We start from the raw sequence: 19,548 nt of genomic DNA on the forward strand, positions 1-19,548 counted from the left end.
CCAGCGACAAACTCATCATCCTGGGCAACTTCAGCGCTACGATGGGGATAGATAGCGACAACTGGGACGAGACAGTAATGGGCTGCTGTTTCTGGGTAAGTGTGGCCAAGCACAACCTGCTAACACGACATTCAGACTTGCAAACAAGTACAACTTGGATGCATCCTCAGTCCAAACACTAGCACCTACTTGACTATATTATAGTACACAAGCGTGACTTTCAAGCCATCACCATCACAAAGCCATGCAAGGTGCTGAGTTTTGGACAGTTAACAGGCTGGTTTGGTCGGATCTCAACCCACACGTAGCACCTTTGCATCATAAAGGATCAAAGGCTGTCAGAGTGTCATTCAACATCGGCAGACAGCAAGATTCAGATCAAGCCCAATGTTTTCAAGATTATATTTAATGAAAAACTCTCCAGCCATTCATCACTTGTGGTAACCTGTACTGAAAAGTGAAAGCAGTTCAAAGATGCCATCACACAGACGGCAACCAGAATGAAAACACGAGGGCTTCAAAATTAGTTTGGTGACAACCACGAGACCATTTCAGCAGCCAAGAACAAGGCCTAAGCAAGGCCTGGCAAAATGACCCATCATCTTTCTAAAAGAAAGACAAGCTTAAACATCTGCAGTCCAAAGTACACACAGAACGGCGAGTCAATGAGGGACGGCGAGTCAATGAGGGACGGCGAGTCAATGAGGGACGGCGAGTCAATGAGGGACGGCGAGTCAATGAGGGACGGCGAGTCAATGAGGGACGGCGAGTCAATGAGGGACGGCGAGTCAATGAGGGACGGCGAGTCAATGAGGGACGGCGAGTCAATGAGGGACGGCGAGTCAATGAGGGACGGCGAGTCAATGAGGGACGGCGAGTCAATGAGGGACGGCGAGTCAATGAGGGACGGCGAGTCAATGAGGGACGGCGAGTCAATGAGGGACGGCGAGTCAATGAGGGACGGCGAGTCAATGAGGGACGGCGAGTCAATGAGGGACGGCGAGTCAATGAGGGACGGCGAGTCAATGAGGGACGGCGAGTCAATGAGGGACGGCGAGTCAATGAGGGACGGCGAGTCAATGAGGGACGGCGAGTCAATGAGGGACGGCGAGTCAATGAGGGACGGCGAGTCAATGAGGGACGGCGAGTCAATGAGGGACGGCGAGTCAATGAGGGACGGCGAGTCAATGAGGGACGGCGAGTCAATGAGGGACGGCGAGTCAATGAGGGACGGCGAGTCAATGAGGGACGGCGAGTCAATGAGGGACGGCGAGTCAATGAGGGACGGCGAGTCAATGAGGGACGGCGAGTCAATGAGGGACGGCGAGTCAATGAGGGACGGCGAGTCAATGAGGGACGGCGAGTCAATGAGGGACGGCGAGTCAATGAGGGACGGCGAGTCAATGAGGGACGGCGAGTCAATGAGGGACGGCGAGTCAATGAGGGACGGCGAGTCAATGAGGGACGGCGAGTCAATGAGGGACGGCGAGTCAATGAGGGACGGCGAGTCAATGAGGGACGGCGAGTCAATGAGGGACGGCGAGTCAATGAGGGACGGCGAGTCAATGAGGGACGGCGAGTCAATGAGGGACGGCGAGTCAATGAGGGACGGCGAGTCAATGAGGGACGGCGAGTCAATGAGGGACGGCGAGTCAATGAGGGACGGCGAGTCAATGAGGGACGGCGAGTCAATGAGGGACGGCGAGTCAATGAGGGACGGCGAGTCAATGAGGGACGGCGAGTCAATGAGGGACGGCGAGTCAATGAGGGACGGCGAGTCAATGAGGGACGGCGAGTCAATGAGGGACGGCGAGTCAATGAGGGACGGCGAGTCAATGAGGGACGGCGAGTCAATGAGGGACGGCGAGTCAATGAGGGACGGCGAGTCAATGAGATTTTCAGCACCATTAAGTAAGTTTATGGTCCTTCTAAATCAGGATGCTCCACCTTGCTTCATCGGACAAGTTGAGCCCAATCCAAGACCAGGAAGGAATGAAAAACAGCTGGGCTGAACACTTTTCCAACCTACTCAATAGGCCATCCACAGTTGATCCTGATGTCTCACAGCACCTCCCTCAGCAGCCAGATGGTTAAAAGGGCATTATGACTAAGGTAAATTTTCCATAATTTCATGCTGATCTTTTGGCAGAAGTTGAATTGAGAATGAAAATTAAAAACTGCAGATGCAGTGTACCGGGATTCACTGGTAGTGTGTTGTGCTGATGGCTGGCCCGCCTCCCAGCTCCGCCCCCAACTGCTCACATAAAACCCTGGTTTCCCACCTAAACCCAGAAGTCTTCTGAAGACTACTGTGATACCCTACCCATAGTTATAAGCTAATAAAAGCATTTGTACTCCCTCCAGTTGTGAGAGCCTTTATTCACACTACACAGATAAAAATTCATCTGTGGGAAGAGAAACTGAGTTATCATTTCAGGTCAAAGTCCCTTTTGCAGAACTGGAAGGGTGACAAAAATTGGGAGTCTTATCCTGACCCATATGCATGCTGGAGTTTGTTTGTGAAGTTGAAGTTAATATATAGAAGGGTAAGACTAGAGAGATCATTTCACTTCTGTGTCGTGACATAGCTACCTTTCACGGACACAAAGCCAAAACCACTAACTATTTTAACAAAATGTGTAATAGCTCTGGAGAGGTGTACCCGACATTTACCAAAGTGATTCAACAGATGAACAACTTTATTCCTGTAGATGGAGTTGAGAAGCTCTGTTTATTCTAAAAGAAAAGCCTGTGAGAAGATCTGATAGAAGAATTTAAGGTGGACTTAAACAGGAAAATCTGCCGATGCTGGGGACGTAGGAGATATTTAAGATCGTGTGTGATTGGAAGGGCGAGACAGGGTAGATATTGGAAAAACTTTTCATCGGCAGAAGGATAAAAGGCAGATGATTTGTAAAAAAAAAACATAAATGGCATGAGGAATATATTTTTAAAAAAACCACAGTCAATGCCGAAAATCTGACATGTGGAGGCAGATTCAATTATACCATCCCAAAAGAGATTTTATATCTGAAATGAAACAAAAAGCAAGAATATTGGCAGAGACTGGATGATTGAGATAAGATAGATTACTTTTACAAGGAGCCAATTTTCTCTGCTATAATTATTCCATAATTCCAATGTGCAGGAATGTTTCATTCCCAGCACAAACTTCCTTTTAACAAAGCAGCAAAGAGCTAACAACTAACAAATATTAACATACCCCAAAATAATGTGTTAAATAGCTCCAGTCTTGCCATGATGTGGCCAGTGTTTTGTTTTATTAGTAGGGCTAATCTATTTGCAGCTCTATTTCCTCAGCAGTCTAACCCCATTTCGACAAAAGAATATACAGCAAAGGGACAGACAACACTATCTTGCCACGACATTTCCATTATGTTTCAAGTAATTTCCTTTGAGCACTGAACTGGTAATCAAGCTCGACAGACCTAATAACATGTGGAGTATTTGACATTAAACAAGGTTATCTTTGTATCCAAGTTCCTGATACAAGCCTTTTTGCTCCTAGCTCAGTCATAACGCACTCAAAAACCGGTGAGGGAAAAGGTAAAATAGTGCAAAAATCAACATGAACTTTTGGGTGGGTGTTTGCTCTGGCCTTCCCTGGAGAGACTGATCAAAGAATTTTGAAACCATACAACAGGAACAGGAAACAGAGAAGTGGGATCACCAGTTCCAATATATTGTTGGCCAGAGCAAAAATCCAGGTCCAGACGTCTCACTGGGAAATTGATGTCCAACTTGCAGTTTCATCTTTGGACACATCAATTAAAATCATAGGGAGGCAATTATTCCCCAACCATTAAAGATATTTGATGAATGAATAATACATTCCATTGGAGTTCAATTCAATAGCCATCACACTAGGATATAGGATCATAATAAACTTTTAAATCTCACAATATTTACTTCTGAAATTCATGCAGATGAGGCTGGCACCACATAATGCTAGAATGCCCTGATTAAAGGTGTTTGATACTGATAAGTGTTGACAGGAATTCCACATCGACAGATGACTGAGAAAACTTGGAAGAATGACAGTGCAAGGGAGACAACAGACTCACAGTTGTGTAACAAGGCCCAGGTGCAGGGGGGTGGAAAGAAAATGTGATCCTCGTGAGGGGACCACTACAAACAGATTGATCAGAGAGTCAATAGCAGAGTCAATCGAGCTGGATCTGGATTTTATGCCATCAAACATTAAATGTCATACTTGTGGTTGAGAGCTGCGAGTGCAACTTCCAAACGTAGTAATCCATCAATTATCCCTCCCCCAGTAACAACATTCATCAGGATTCACGTGCACACTTTGACTGGTAATTCTGAAGGGACCCAAGATGAATTCCCCAACAAGCGATCCATGGTAACCTTCTGGAACATGTTGATGTGGGACATACCACTCCATTGCTGGATTTCACATGGAATTCAGCAGTAGAAGTCAACTTCCTGCATGTTGTCACCATTACAATAGGAAATCCATGTCTCCAATCTTGTGTCAGTTATACCCAGCACAGGGTAAAAGCCCAGGCCTTTTGCCTGGAGATCAAATATTTTGTGGCAAGGAAAATGATCACTTTAAAAAATATATAAATATAAACATGTCTATAATTCATTAAAACATTTTAAAATGACTATCAGTAATTTTAATATTTCTACTGTCTCTGGGCATCCTTGGTCTATTGGCTTACCATAAAAAAAATGAGGCCACTAAGTACATACAAATGGAGAATGTTTTAGAAGTTCCACCTCATCTCGTACTCCATGTGATGCATCTGGTAAATTTCTGAAATACAATTGGACAGTGCTGCTTGATATTCTCCTCTGCTCCTCACATCCTGCATCCAACAATAGATTGACTGCTAATTGCTGGGGACTCAGACAGCTGAATATGCCTTTTTAAAAAGCCAAATCATCTGACCTCATCAACTAATAATAGTAACATTTGTTGACTTATTTCGAATAATTGCCACATCTCATAATGAGTAGGCCTTTACCATATTATCAGGTTTGAAATTTCATTATACCTTGGAGAACAAGCGAACAGTCAAACCTTAAGTGAATTAAACAATGCTATTGCAAATTAAGTAGAACTGAAATAAAGGTTCGCTACCAAATAAGCACTTATCTTCTAAATTGATGGCTGTGATGTTCAGTGATCATTGAATTTAAAGTGTTTTGGTAGGCCAAGAAACAGGAGTACATATATTTACATAAATCATGACCTCACTGTGGCTGTCACTGTCAGTTCATATCAAAGTTGTTTGTTCATTATCATTTCCTGCATTACCAGCCATGACAACTGATACCAGCTGCTCTCAGTTCGCTCTTCATAAGCAAAACAAGAAAGTGATCCGTTGGATGAGTGCTGTGACCAAACATTGGTTAAATATCAAAGTTGATTCAAATCACAGAGAAGATGTCTTTCTGATATTAGCAACTAAGATCAATAGCCCTCACAGAAAGAAAAACTTTGTTTTAAAATAAAGCCATTATCACGACCATAGATGTGCAATGAATTAAAAAGAATCTGAGATGACTCTTTCAAGAACATTGAATTTATTCAAGTAAATGTCATAAGATTTGAGTTTAAAATACATTTGATCAATTTAAAAACAGCAGTATTGCTCTCTTAACCATATAACCATTTACGGAGCGGAAACAGGCCATATTGGCCTTGAGTCCACACCGGTTCACTAAAACAACTCCACTAGCTCAAACCTCCCGCTCATCGCCAATAACCCTCCAACCCCCTCACCTCCATGTACATATCCAACCTTCTCTTTTACTCCCACAAAATCCAATTTAAACTAATAAAAACACAGATGCCTACTGATATTTCTGCATAAGAAACCTTTGCTTTAAAGCTTGAGAGTCTGATCCACGGAATTAGTCTAAAGAGGAGTTCATTTGATGTGGAATGTACCACACCCTTAAATGATATCACAAAGTTCTATTCTAGTGACATCATGAATAGAGAGCCCAGCCCACAGTTTTGTCTCTTGTGTGGCAGTTGCAACAATAAGAGTTGTAAAAGAAAATGGGAATATAATTTCCTATCAAACTAACATTATAAAGCAAGCACCTAAATTACTTGGAATTAAATTTATACAGCCCTAAATATGCTACTTTTTGCTCAGATTAAAGAATACATTATAGTATTGTGACCATCATAGAGCTGTCCAGACACTATGTACAATGAAGTCAGCTTCAATTGTGGTCATCTGGAGAGGCACATGAGTCTTGTCAATAAACGATGGTGGTATCGCAGTAGAGCTTCAGAACACTTCGGACCATAGGGATTGGGACCTTGCATTTGACAATTTCCCTTTTGTCATTTCAAAATGCAAAACTGCATTTTATATAAAAATTAAAACCACAAGTTCATCACTCCAGTGGAATGTAGAGCGTAAAGAACCATTAACCATCAATATGCAGACTGTTAGACAAACAAAACGTGTTTGAACAAGACACCTGCTTGTGTTTTAAGGCCATGGAACTCCACTTCCAACAGCCATGAATGAAGAGACATGTGTCAAGTTCAAAGTGCAGGGCAGCAACTGTGGCGCAGCTACTCGAGCCAATAGCTCCCAGTGCCAGAGATTCACATTCAATCCTGACCTTGTGTGAAATTTGTAATGTTCTTCTGAGTGCTCCAAGTTTCTCCCACATCCCAAAGATGTTGTGAACTGATGGATTAATTAGCTACTGTAGAATTTGGTGAGTTGGGGAAACGGATGAGAATGCGAGAAAAAATTTTTAAAACTGGGATAAATGTAGGATTAGTACAAGTTGGTGACTGATGATCAGCGTGGACTTGATGGGGCAAAGGCCCTTTTCCATGCTATACCTATCTCTCCATGCTCGATAATCACAAAATTTTTATTTGAATCAATGCAAATAACATGATTATGTTCTCAAGTAATGTGGGATGGAAACTATTGAACATATCATTGACCCTCATCTTGACTCGCTGGCCCCACTTGCTTGCCCTCTCACCATTGCCCTGAAAATTGTTTTCTTTCAGATGCTCGTCCAGCTCCCTTTTGAACACTATGATTGGTATAGGGTCTATTCCTACTCCTGGTTATTACATTCCAGACCCTAACCACTCAAAATAAAACAGTTTCCTGATGTCATTCTTTGTTCTTTTGTTGTTTCCTAGGACTTAACACCACTGCCAATAAGTACCATTTCTTCCCATCTATTTTACCTGTACCCTTCTTGATTTTCAATACGTCCACAAGATCTTTTCACAACCACCTCTGTTCAAATGATAACAACCTTAGCTTCTCCTTTCTTAAAACATATTTAAATGACCTTGTTGCTGAAATCATGTAGGTTGGTACATCTCCTCAGCATTCTCTCCGAGGTCTTTGCATCTTTACTAAAGTAAGCCCACAATTCTCCAGTTGTGGGTGAACCAATGTTTTATAAAGGTTTATCATGACTTCATTGCCTGTCCCTATTTATTAAGTCCAGGATTCTGTTTTTTTTTTTTTTTAAACTGCTTTCTCAACTAAATCCTGCTGCAAACTATGCTCACATATCCCAATTTAGAATTATGCCCCCAAAACAACAAAATGCTGGAAACACTCAGCAGGTTAGCCAGCAACTATGGAAAGAAATTTTGAGTTAATGTTCTCTTTCCACATATACAGCTTGGCCTGCTGAGTTTTCTTACATTTTCTGTTGATTCCCACCACAGCATCCACAGTTTAGTGTTTATATTTAACATTGTGCCAGCTAAGTTAAGCTGCCTCTTCTTCCTGAACTTTCATACTTGGCATTTTTCAGCAATTAAATTAATCTTTCCACTCATTCCACTGGCCTATCTTTAACCATTTGTTGTTTACATTCTGCCTCACTGTGCCTGCTAGCTTTGTGTCAACTGTAAATATGGAAGTAATGCCTTGTGCCCTCAAGTCCAAATTATTAATATTAAAGTATTACTACAGGCCTGTGAAAAATGCCACTGTGCAGCTTCTTCCAATCTACAACACTATCTTTCACCACTATTCTTTTTATTGTTACTGGAGGAAAATTCAGGCAGGTGGAACTAGTGTGGGTGAGGCATTTTGGGGGCCTATTTCCATGCTGTATGACTCTCTAGGCCTTTTAACAGAAAAAAAACCCCACAATTGTCTTTAAAGGCAGCTCGGGTCATTCACAATGAACCAAGAAAAGGTGGTTCAGTGCGACCATTTACATTTGCAAGCCAGCATCCCTGAGCATTCAATGTCATCAATGCATCACAGCCTTCAACTGTCCTGGACCTGGCAAGCCCTAACCCATTTAGACTGAAGCCGTTGCAAAATGCATCAGCTCTGATACTACCTACCTTGGTAGCATCAGACATGAGATGAAAATTACCCTCCATCCCTTCATTGCATTTATACAGGTAGGTGAAGCGGTTAAAAGGCAGTTATTTCCTGCCTTTTAAGGCTGTGTAAAAGGGACCAATGACTAGAGTTATATACTAGATCACCAACAGGACAATGGTATCTTCAAGACAATAATTTTTATTAATAACTATTAACAACATAACACTTTTTACTTCACTCTAAATTTAACTCTAACTTAAACCCACTATGAACAAATGTGTGTGTGTGTGTGTGTGTGTGTGTGTGTGTGTGTGTGTGTGTGTGTGTGTGTGTGTTCGGGGGGGAAAAACTAAAACCATTACAGGTCAGGCATAATTCTGAAGAGATGATTTTAAAGTTCAATTTTGTTTTGAAACTCAGGTTCTTTAAATTGTTGATCAACAGCAATTATAGAGTAGGTGTGAGGCATCAGACTTCTCAAAACTCATGAATTTCTTGTAGTTTTCAGAAAAGTGTTTCTTCATACGAATTATTTCCCCCTCTTGCCTGGAGGTTTCAGTGCTTGTGTTTTCTTCCTTGATGATTTCATAAACTCAGGCATGAGTCTGATGAAGTTACCATTACAATAGTTGCGATCCAGAAGCAAGAATGAACTTGCTTTCTTTTGCCCAGAATTCAGTCAGGCACAAGTGGCTATTTAAAATGTCACCACAGCACTGCCCTTTGTTGACCAAGAGAAGCAGAAAAGTGGTCATCCCTGTCGAGCCACTGTCAAGTTTATGTCATTCACAGAATATTACGGCATTTTAATCCTGTGTGACTTATAAGATGGTCAAGCACCTTCTTCTGGTTTCAAAATGTCTGTCTTCAGTAATATGTTCTCTCAAATTTTTTTTAATTATGTGAGATGACATCATTGCTGTCTTTGAGTTACTTTCAAAGTTACTTCACATCTATATGCTAAAAGCATATGGCTTCATCTCTTCCAAAGGTTTGATTGGATATCACTCTGAATTGTCTGCTGACCAGCCAGCAAATCGGCTTCCTTGTATACAGCTGCCATCTGAGTTTCCATTCAAACAACATAGAGCCTTTCAAACAAGCAAAGAGCCTTTTGTTTATTTATATGTCCTCCTTGAGCATCCCCATCATCCCAGATATTCCAATGAACAAACACTTCTAGTTTTATTGGGATTGCTTTGTGAGTTTCAAAATGGTTTCTCTCTGAGTGTAACTGTGTCTCTGCAAGTGTGCCCTGTCCATCCTAAGACTAACTTTACTAAGGTGTATATATAAAACTAAAGATTAATAATAATGCAATTCTGTCACACTAGCAAGCCCTGCATGGTGGGGGTGGGGGGGGGGGGGGGGATAAAATGTCTCAGAAAATTCTCAGCAATTTTTTATGTAATGCAAAACTACGTCATCTGCATATGTGTCAATAAATGTGAATTGAAGATAAATTTTATGAATGAATTTTATTCCATATCTCAAATTTTGGTGCAGTGATTTTGTGAATTCTGCAAGGACGATTTCTATTATCCACATTGCTATAATGCAGGGTTCACCTGGATGTAGACCTGTAGAAGCATGGATAAACGGTTGACTTTTTGTTTAATTCCCTTCAGCCACAGTATTTAAGAGAGATATAAAAAACTGGGAATTCTAGACTAGTTATGCTTTGTAAATGTAGCCTCCATCAGTTGGTGGAAAAATGTCAGAATATACTATTAGACAAGTGGTAACAGGTCACTGAGATTTATGAAAGTGCAATAATATTTGACAAATTTTTAAAAATGTTTGTGGTTATAATGAGCAGAAAAATATCAGGGTAAACCTGTTGCTATGGTGAACTTGGACTTTTGAAAAAGATGTAACGCAAGATATTCTTAAATAAAACCAATATATCTGGTACAGGATGGTTAATAAATTTTAAAATAGTAAAAATAAACAGTTCAAAATTTGATTCAGTGATGCAAAAACATCGAAAAGAACATTGGCAAAGTGTAAACACCAAGTAATGCCTGGTATCTGCTGCTTGGCATTTTTAACAATACTTGTGGTTAAGGAATATATCATCAAACCTATAGGGGTGCATTTTTTTAAAAAACTTTTGATGACAACTTTGAAATGACCTGCAGTTGAATGAGCAGTTGACGTGATGGCAAATTTCATTATCGGCAAGAGTTATCTTTAACCCGGCAAAATGAAATAGATTACTTCTAGTTGTTTCAGCATTTCTCCTAAAGATAAAGAACCTAAGCAACCATGCCTAAATTGTCATTCTTCACAGATCATGCTGGCCAAAGTAACCATTCAAAGCTTCTTCACATCCTCAGTATTATCTCCATAAATTTCTATCAATATACATTATTACACATGTTCTATAATTACACCATTTCCGCCATGTGATTCCTGTAGTTGCTCCCCACTTTGAATTTCAAGGGGCTTCCGTTCAATCACAGCCCCTCATGACTGTTACGGAAGGACTCTGGACTGTGGTCCTTCTCCACTTCACCCTCGCACTGGCTGAACCAGGCCTCTGTGCTTCCCTCAGCATATAATCCTGTAGATAAAATGCGCCAGTCAGTCAGCAGCATTCCCTCACCGACACCAAGGTGTGCCAAAGATCAACAATTTTCGGGCTGACCAGAAGATGTCTTTTACCAAGTTCTGAATGTCTGTCTGCATGCATCCCGAGGAACATCCCGCAGATCAGAGAGTCCTCCGTCATGCCTCTGCTGGGGATGAACCGTGACAAGGACTGTTGCATCTTTCTCCACACACTCTTAGCAGATCTGCAAGCTGCAAAGAGGTGGGCAACTGTCCCTACTCCACTGCAGTCATCTTGGGGACAACATGCATGGTCGGTGACATTAATGTTGCACAGAAAGGATCCAACTGGAAGGGCTCCTCTCACTGCCAGCAACTCCAAGTCCTGGTGCTTGTTTATGAGCCTGACAATGAGGTATTCTGCCAGATGGCCTGGACAGTCTACTCAGGGAACAAGCCCACCATGTCCATCGAGTCCTCATCTTTCAGTGACTCCAGGATGTTCCGTGCTAACCACTGCCAGATGGACTTGTTTTTTCCACAAAGGATAGGTGGTTTGGCAAAGTCCAGCTGACTGGGACATTGGGTGGCAATGAAGCCAGGCCCATCCTTTGCAACACCTAGGACAGGTAGAACCTCAGCACCTAGCGGTATGGTGCAACATGATGTAGCCACATACGAAGGTGATCATCAGGATGAGGACCATGTCAGGTACACCATTGTCCCCATTGTCTGGAGACTTTGACACGGTGACCCATCAGACCCTTTCCATCTTGGATCTCCAATATGAACTGACAGACTGCTCTAGTGACTGCCAGGGTGGAGCTACAGGGGAATGGGTCATACCTGCGCTACGTACAGCAGTATCGAGAGCACCTTTCACCTGATGACCAGGTTCTTCCCTTAAATTGAGAGGGAGTGTCGCACCCACAGACCATGTTTCTGGTGGACCTTTGTGATCCACTCAAATCTTCTTGCATGCCTTTGCCCCAAACCAGATCCCTAACACCTTCAGATAGTCAGATCTGACTGTGAAGGGGATCGCAGACCAGTCAGACCAATTTCTGTAGATCATTGCCTCATACTTCTTCTAGTTTACCCTGGCACAATGATGACTCAAACCGACCACAGATGCTGATCAGTCTGCGGACCAATCGTGAGTCTGAACGGAAGATGCCGATGTCGTCCTTGTACAGAGAAGCTTTGACCTGAGTGCCTCCATTTTCTGGTAACATTGTTGATTTACCAATTCTCTGGGAGGACTTACAATACCAATTCCTTTCTGGATTGTTTGATCTCAGAGACTTGGACTCAGATGGAGGCTTCACCCTCTCTGAGGAAGGATGGGGAAAGATTAGCAGGAACATTCTGTACTCATCAGCTGTCCAACAGACTTTTGCATGGTTTAACTCATGTGATACTCTTCATAATAAATGCCCCACAGTTTCACAGTATCATATTCTGATCCTCTGATGGCTTTTCAGTTGAGGTTATTACCCAAAAGTAGTTGAGCATATGACAAAGCATAAGCCAATCAATCACTGTAACGGTTGACTGTTGTTACAACTGTTTAACAGGTATTCTAATGTTATATTTTAAAACAAATGGTCACTTAAAGGGGGATTTTTTCCCCTGAATAGCTGGTTAATACCGGTTTAATTTAAAGTCATTGGCAGTAAAAGTAGGAGAAGAAACAAACCAAGAATTGATGCCTCTAAAATATTAAAATTTTTAGACATACAGCACGATAATAGGCCATTTCGGCCCATGAGTCTGTGCCACCCAATTTACACCCCATTAACCTACTTCCCCGGTACGTTTTGAAACCCAGAGAAAACCCAAGCAGTCATGGGAAGAATGTACAAACTCCTTACTGTCAGCGAGGGATTTGAACCCAGTCCCGATCACTGGCACTGTAAAGGCACTGCGCCTAATTGCTACCCCAACTGTGCCATCCCATATATGCTGATACAGTTCATATTTTTGTCAACTTTATTTTAATTTTTAAAACATTTTACAAAATCAAAATGTCTGTTGTTATTCCCATCTATGTCCAGGTTAGCATTCTGATGTGCTTTATGTCACCTGCCTTTGAATCTGTACTAGGTCTAAATCTATTCACCTCAAAAGGTAGGGTTTAAACTGTATATCCTAAGCTACTAAATATGGAAAAATACAACATCCTTTTTCAAAATAAATATAGAAAGATACAAAAGAAGGAAGACTGGAAAGCTATTGTCATATTTATCAATCTTGCAATACAACTAGTGAAATTTATAACCAAAATGAGATTCTTCCTATTTTTTCAAGTATTTTGTTTCAGATAATTTTCATTAATAAAGACATCACTTTGTAGAAACGGAATGAAATTAATTTATAAAAGTGTACAGTACTGATCCACCACTATAATTTATTAAGGGTTAAAGATGAATTTCTAGGAAATGTATTTATCAATGAATTTTGAATATAGATGAGTATGATTTGAAATTTATGATTCATATGACTATATTGTACAATGAATTTTGAATATGGATGAATGTGTGACTTACAAACTTCAAAATAAAGAAATTTATTTATTCTGTGGAGTAAACGCTGTTCAGAACTCAGTTCAATGAGGAATGGGTGGCAACTTAAACCATTTCATCTGGCGGGAGCACTAGACTGGCCTCACTTTAAAACTAATATAAAAATTATTCCAGGACTAACTGGGATATTACTTCTGTTTATCAACCAGATTTTTTTTGGTTCCTATAAATATATTGTTACTTACAACCTTGATACAAACAGTAACAAGGATTTCATTAGTCATCATGGCACCAGGTAAAATATACCGTCCACAGTCCAAATGAAATTCAGCTTTTAAACATGCAAAACCAAAAACATCTTGGTTGGGTTTTTTTTTTACAAACTACTGCAAACCTATAATTATTCCTTCAGCAATATTGGATTTGTCTATTACATTTCTGGACACATGGACTTGATATTAATTACTGTGCAACTCTCTCAGGACCCAAAGGTGTGCTGTCTCAATAACAACTGCCCAGTAGCACTAACTTATACTGCGATGAACTGCTTTGAGAAGCAGGTCATGGCCAAAAATGTTGCCTAACATAACAATCGCTCCAGAGCTGATGCAATATTACAGGCTCTCCACTTAGCTCTGGGTCACCTCGAAAACTGCAACTCATGCATACAGCTGCTCTTCATGGACTATAGCTCAGCCTCCTTTCTTTTAAAATTATTTTTATTGAGTTTTATCAGAAAATCAAACAAAAAAAAGCAGTCAATCAATTGTAATGAAACCTTTGCAGATTTACAAATAATAATATATGGGACAGTAACAATACTACTTAATTCTAAATCCAATAAATGGTAATACATACAGTATTACAGGAGATAAGTAAGAAAAAATAAAAAAATTCAAACCCACAGCAATCAAGGTTAAAATTCAAATTCACACAGCTCAATCTTCATACCATTATTTCCTCAGTGCTGGTCGAGAAGCTACAAAGTCTAGGCCTCTGTACCTACCCCACCACCCCACCACCCCCACCAACCCCACCACCCCCACCAACCCCCTGCAACTGGATCCTTGACTTTCTCATCGGAAGACCAGAGTCAGTATGAATTGGAAACAACATCTCCTCCTTACTGATTATCAAAGCAGGAGTACCCAAGGATGTGTGCTTAGCTCGCTGCTCTACTCATTATACACCCATTACTGTGAGGCCAGGCACAATTCCACTGCTATCTGCGTTCGCTGATGACACCACAGTTGTTGGCAGAATCACAAATAGCAATAAGGAAGTGTACAGGAGGGAGATAGATCAGTTCGTTGAATGGTGTAATGATACCAACCTTGCACTCAACTTTAGCAAAACCAAGGAGATGATTGTGGGCTTCAGAAGAAAGTTAAGGGAACATGACCAGTCCTCATCGAGGGCTCAGCAGTGGAGGGGGGTCAAGAACTTCAAATTCCTGGGTGTCAACATCTCTGAGGATCTGTCCTGGAGCCTCTACATTGATGCAATCACAAAGGTAGCTGTATTTTGTGAGGTGTCTGAGGAGATTCGGTACGTCACCAAAAACTCTTGAAAACTTCAACAGTGTACTGTGGAGAACATTCAGGCTGGATGCATCACTACCTGGTATGGAGGTGCTTACACTCAGGACAAGAATAAACTCCAAAGAGTTGTTAACTCAGTCTGCAACATCACAGGCACCAGTCTTCACTCCATCAAGGACATCTACATGAGGCGGTGCTTAAAAAAGCAGCTTCTATCCTCAAAGACCCCCCACCACCCAGGCCATGCCCACTGATAAAGATTTGTAGACACATTCCAAGAGAGAAAAAAGGATGAAATACTGAAAAGAAAATCTCATTGGCAAACAAGTAGACAAAAGTGGAGGAGGAAAACAAAAGATTAGAATATGTGCATCAAATAGTGTTGAGGAAGCAAACAGTCTGCTGGGGGACTTGGGACAGTTTGGAGAATGGGCAAAGAAGATACAGATGGAATAGAGCATTGGGAAGTGTGCATACAGTCATGTACAGTAAAATCCCTGGTATCTGGCACCTATGGGGATTGGTAAATGCCGGACAAGTGTATTTTCTGGTTGCTTGAGACTTACTCTTATCTTCTTTGGCTTGGCTTCGCGGACGAAGATTTATGGAGGGGGTAAAAAGTCCACGTCAGCTGCAGGCTCGTTTGTGGCTGACAAGTCCGATGCGGGACAGGCAGACACGGTTGCAGCGGTTGCAGGGGAAAATTGGTTGGTTGGGGTTGGGTGTCTTATATTGCCTAACTAATACACCAGCATGAAGAATAAACAGTTTAAAAGACAAAAATACTATACTGTCGCTGCATCAGCAGGTTCTTGTTCCTACATGGAACGGCCCAAAAGATGAACAATAACATTATAGATAATTAACATTCCACCCCCCCCCCCTTCCAAAGTTTACAGGTAAAGCCAGGGAGACTCATACTAAGCAGGGATAAGGAGACACATTAAGAGAGTCACATCATCAACCAGCTCTTTATCCTGGGCAACACTATTGTTGTTTCACACAACTTTATTCAAAGAGCTGCTATGAGCAGAGCATGACCAAGGCACACTACTGGCTAAATATTTGATCCCGTCTTCAGCAAAGGTTCATGTATTATTTCAGAGAAAATTTTAATTTTACAATTTTAAACATGTATTTTTCACCTATTATCTTATTCTTATTTAATTTTTTTTAAGTTATTTTCCTCAATGTTTTTTATTTGCCTGCTGCTTGAGGTTGCTGGTTGCTTGAATTCTGGATACCAGGGGTTTTACTGTATTTTGGTAGAAGGAACAAAGACAGGCTATTTTATCAATGGAGGGAGAATTCAGATGGTGAAGGTTCAGGTGGCTCCGTGGAGAAGCTTGAAAACTTGGGTGAATGATGCAACAACAATCTCACACTCAATGTCACCAAAACCACGGAGCTGATTGTTGACTTCAGGAAGGAACAGCCAGAGGTTTATGATCCAGTGATCAGAGGTGTGAAGAGGGTGAGCAAATTTAGTTTGTGGTCGTCACTATCTCAGAGGATCTTTCCTGGACACAACACACAAATAGCCCCAATTTCCTCAAGAGTTTGGGGAGATTTGGTATGATATTGGAAATCCTGGCAAATTTCCACAGTTGTGATAGTAATCCATGAATGGGCTCCACATTTTATAAAATTCAAACCTTCTATCTTTTTAAATGTTGTATCTAATTTTTTTTTCTAAACTTAAAAAAAGACAAAACCATGTAACCATTGAATGTGTAGGTGCAGAGTTACCCTTCCATTTCATCAAAATTGCTCATCTGGCTATTAATGAGGAAAAGCAATGATTCTCTTTTGGGTTAAGGTCGGTGATTATAACCTCATCAAGAGAGTAACTAAATAAGGCAATTAAAGTTCAAAGGTTCCACAAACTACAGAGAAGATTTTCCAGACTTTATCAGCATCTATTTAATGTAAATAGATCTATGATTGAGGTGCTAAGAAATTGTGTTGACTTTACATCACAAAAGCCCCACTTAAATATTGCAATGGGAAAATTGATAGGAAATTCCACTGCATGTGAAGAAATTGTCAATATGATGTAGGGTATCAAGCAGACCGAGAATTCAATTGGATGTTAGTTCTGATCTTTTACATTCACCAATCAGAAAATGCAATGAGAGGCCATTGGCAGCAATTGGTTTCAACATGCAGTGTGGGTGAGGTGGTTTGCATGTTTTATATATATATTACATATAGATATAATATATCTATATATATTATATTACATATAGATATAATATATCTATATATTATATTACATATAGATATAATATATCTATATATATTATATTACATATAGATATAATATATCTATATATATATTATATTACATATATCTATATATATATAAATTATATCTATTATATTATAACTATCAAAATTCCTTTATTTAAAAAAAAAGCTTTGACTTGCCATTGTGGGCCTGGCCCAGCCCAGTGCACCTCCACCACTGCAAAATCAAGACCAGGAGACTCACATGGACACAGCCCTCTCCAATTCACACAACAGTCTTGATGTTTATTGCTGCTCCCTTCATGCAGCTGGATTTAAGTCCCTGAACTAGCCAACAATGTTGGTTTACTACCAATTTCCCAGTTCAGCAATATGCAGCTTTGTTAATGACATTTTCCAAGAACACATGCATTAACCTTTCCATGTTATCATCTATAAGATGACAAGTAAGATGATTTTTTTTTAAAACTAATATTTTGCACAAAAACATTCTTTAAGCTTCAGACAAGAAACAGCTATTTCTAAAGTTAGTAGGCTGTAGCCACAGGAGGTCTGGGCCCCAGCAACAGTTGTTTCCAATCTTTACCAATGATTAGGCAAAGTCTAAAAGTTTTTTTCAGATTGGCTTATTTGGAGCCTCAGTCAAGTAACTTTGATTAGGCAAAGTCTAAAATCCCAAAATCTGAAAACTTGCTAATTATCCAAATAAAGGAGGGAGTGGAAGGAGGAAGAAATAGAGAGGAAAAATATATCTGCTAAAGTAAGACTACTTCATCACACGATACAAGAGGAGAAAATGAACAACCAAGGTTTTCTAGAGAAATGAAAGAGGATGGCTGGATGCATGAAATCAGGGATCCCAATGGCTGGAAATTTAAGATGGGGATGAAGACACTTTCCCACTTTGTGGAGGCTTAGACATGGAGTTCATTGAAAAGATATATGGCATAGTTTGGCAGCCACGACTCATTCCTACTTCTCATTCTTACTACATGTTCTTATTTTAAAAATTCATGTTAAAGAATCTGGGTACTTTGAGCCTTCCAGCCTGCCAAATGGAGGTGAGTGAGTCACCAGCCCTTGCTGTTACTTCCCCGAAGCATTGCAAACGCCGCTGGCTGGCTTTACCTTCCCATTCACCTGCTGTTACATTGCCGAGGTTGACCTTCTGGGCGTGTTTGTTTGTTAATGACAAAGCTGCCTTCGCCACCCGGCTACACAAAGGGAAGAAAATAACCACTCTTTCCAAATGGACCTGAGTTTCCAGTTGGGAATCAAACTCTGAATTTCAAGGTAGATATCCAAAAATTAGGACTTGGGGGGGGGGGGGGGGGGGACCCGGAAAATATTACATCCCCACAAGGAAAGAGCCGAATGATTTGGTGGGAAAGGGGCTTTTGAGAAACTGGGCTAACAGAGCAGACCGGGACAGGACATATAAAGGGGTCTCCAACAAGTCAACTTCAGGTAACCTTACGCCCGAAAGCAAGTGGTGAAAGTATTTTAAATACATTTACACACTTTTCAAAGGGGGGGGGGGTTAAAGTGGCGGCTTCTCGCTTATTCACGGATCATGTTTCACCAACTCGCAGCGTTGACGACTGAGCGGGATTTGCTTCCCGTTGGGATACTTCCCAACGCCACCCAGCCACCGGTCCCCGGGGGGAGTCGCCCCCCCCCCTCCCCCAATCCCGCCAGTCGACTTGGCTCGAATTCTCAGAATAAGCTCCCAAGGGGGGGTTGACAGGTCTCACCTCGAACGGGGAGGTCAAGGAAGTCGAGTCCTCCCTCTCGGCAAGTTTACGTAGCAGAGCCGAGCGCATCCATCCCCGGGTGGGGGTGGGGGGGTCCTCTCCTCCACTAGTGGAGCCGCTCCGTGACGACTGGACCTGAGGCCAGAGACGTCAGACCTGAAACATGGGGCCCTTCCACCTGTCTCAGCGAACGTCTCCCGGAGCTGCATCGGCAGCAAGGCAGCACTGCCCCCTCGGAGGCGCGATCGGCGAGGCAGGACACACCCGGCACCCTGCTGAACAATGCATCACAGCGCGGTGGAACCCTCCTGTGCGCACAAGGCAGCAATCCGCCGCCTGCAGCGCGACAGGAGCAGAGGGGTCCCGTGGGATTCCCCCAAAGAGCTGGGGGCTCCCGCCAGAGCAGTAATCATTTCTGGCAGAGGCCGGAGCAAAACAGAAACAAAAAGAGGGATGGATGTACTCAAAGGGTCAGGCAGCAGCTGGAGGAGAGAGAGAGAAAGGGGCAATGCAATTTTAACAACGAAGGGCAAGAACACAGGCGGAAGATATTAATTGACAAGGTCGGCCCTGCAAAAAACCC

General features: G+C 41.7%; 1 protein-coding gene across 6 annotated transcripts in view; it reads right to left on the reverse strand.

The window, feature by feature from the left end:
* Positions 1-19,202, reverse strand: part of mfsd6b (major facilitator superfamily domain containing 6b) — a 63,910-nt gene extending 44,708 nt beyond the window's left edge. Inside the window, exons 1-2 of one of the 6 annotated variants that reach the window (XM_069934661.1) lie at positions 5,132-5,246; positions 4,710-4,856 (exon numbers count right to left, since the gene is read on the reverse strand). In XM_069934661.1, coding sequence (XP_069790762.1) covers positions 4,710-4,712 — 3 coding nt within the window. In that variant the 5' untranslated portion in view covers positions 4,713-4,856; positions 5,132-5,246. Of the gene's footprint in view, positions 1-4,709; positions 5,090-5,131; positions 5,248-5,851; positions 5,940-18,965 lie in introns of those variants that run through there. The other 5 variants (XM_069934659.1, XM_069934663.1, XM_069934662.1 and 2 more) reach the window with 5 other exon arrangements.
* Positions 19,203-19,548: the final 346 nt, after the last annotated feature.

Source organism: Narcine bancroftii, chromosome 4 (assembly GCF_036971445.1).
Source record: "Narcine bancroftii isolate sNarBan1 chromosome 4, sNarBan1.hap1, whole genome shotgun sequence".
Classification (NCBI taxonomy): domain Eukaryota; kingdom Metazoa; phylum Chordata; class Chondrichthyes; order Torpediniformes; family Narcinidae; genus Narcine; species Narcine bancroftii.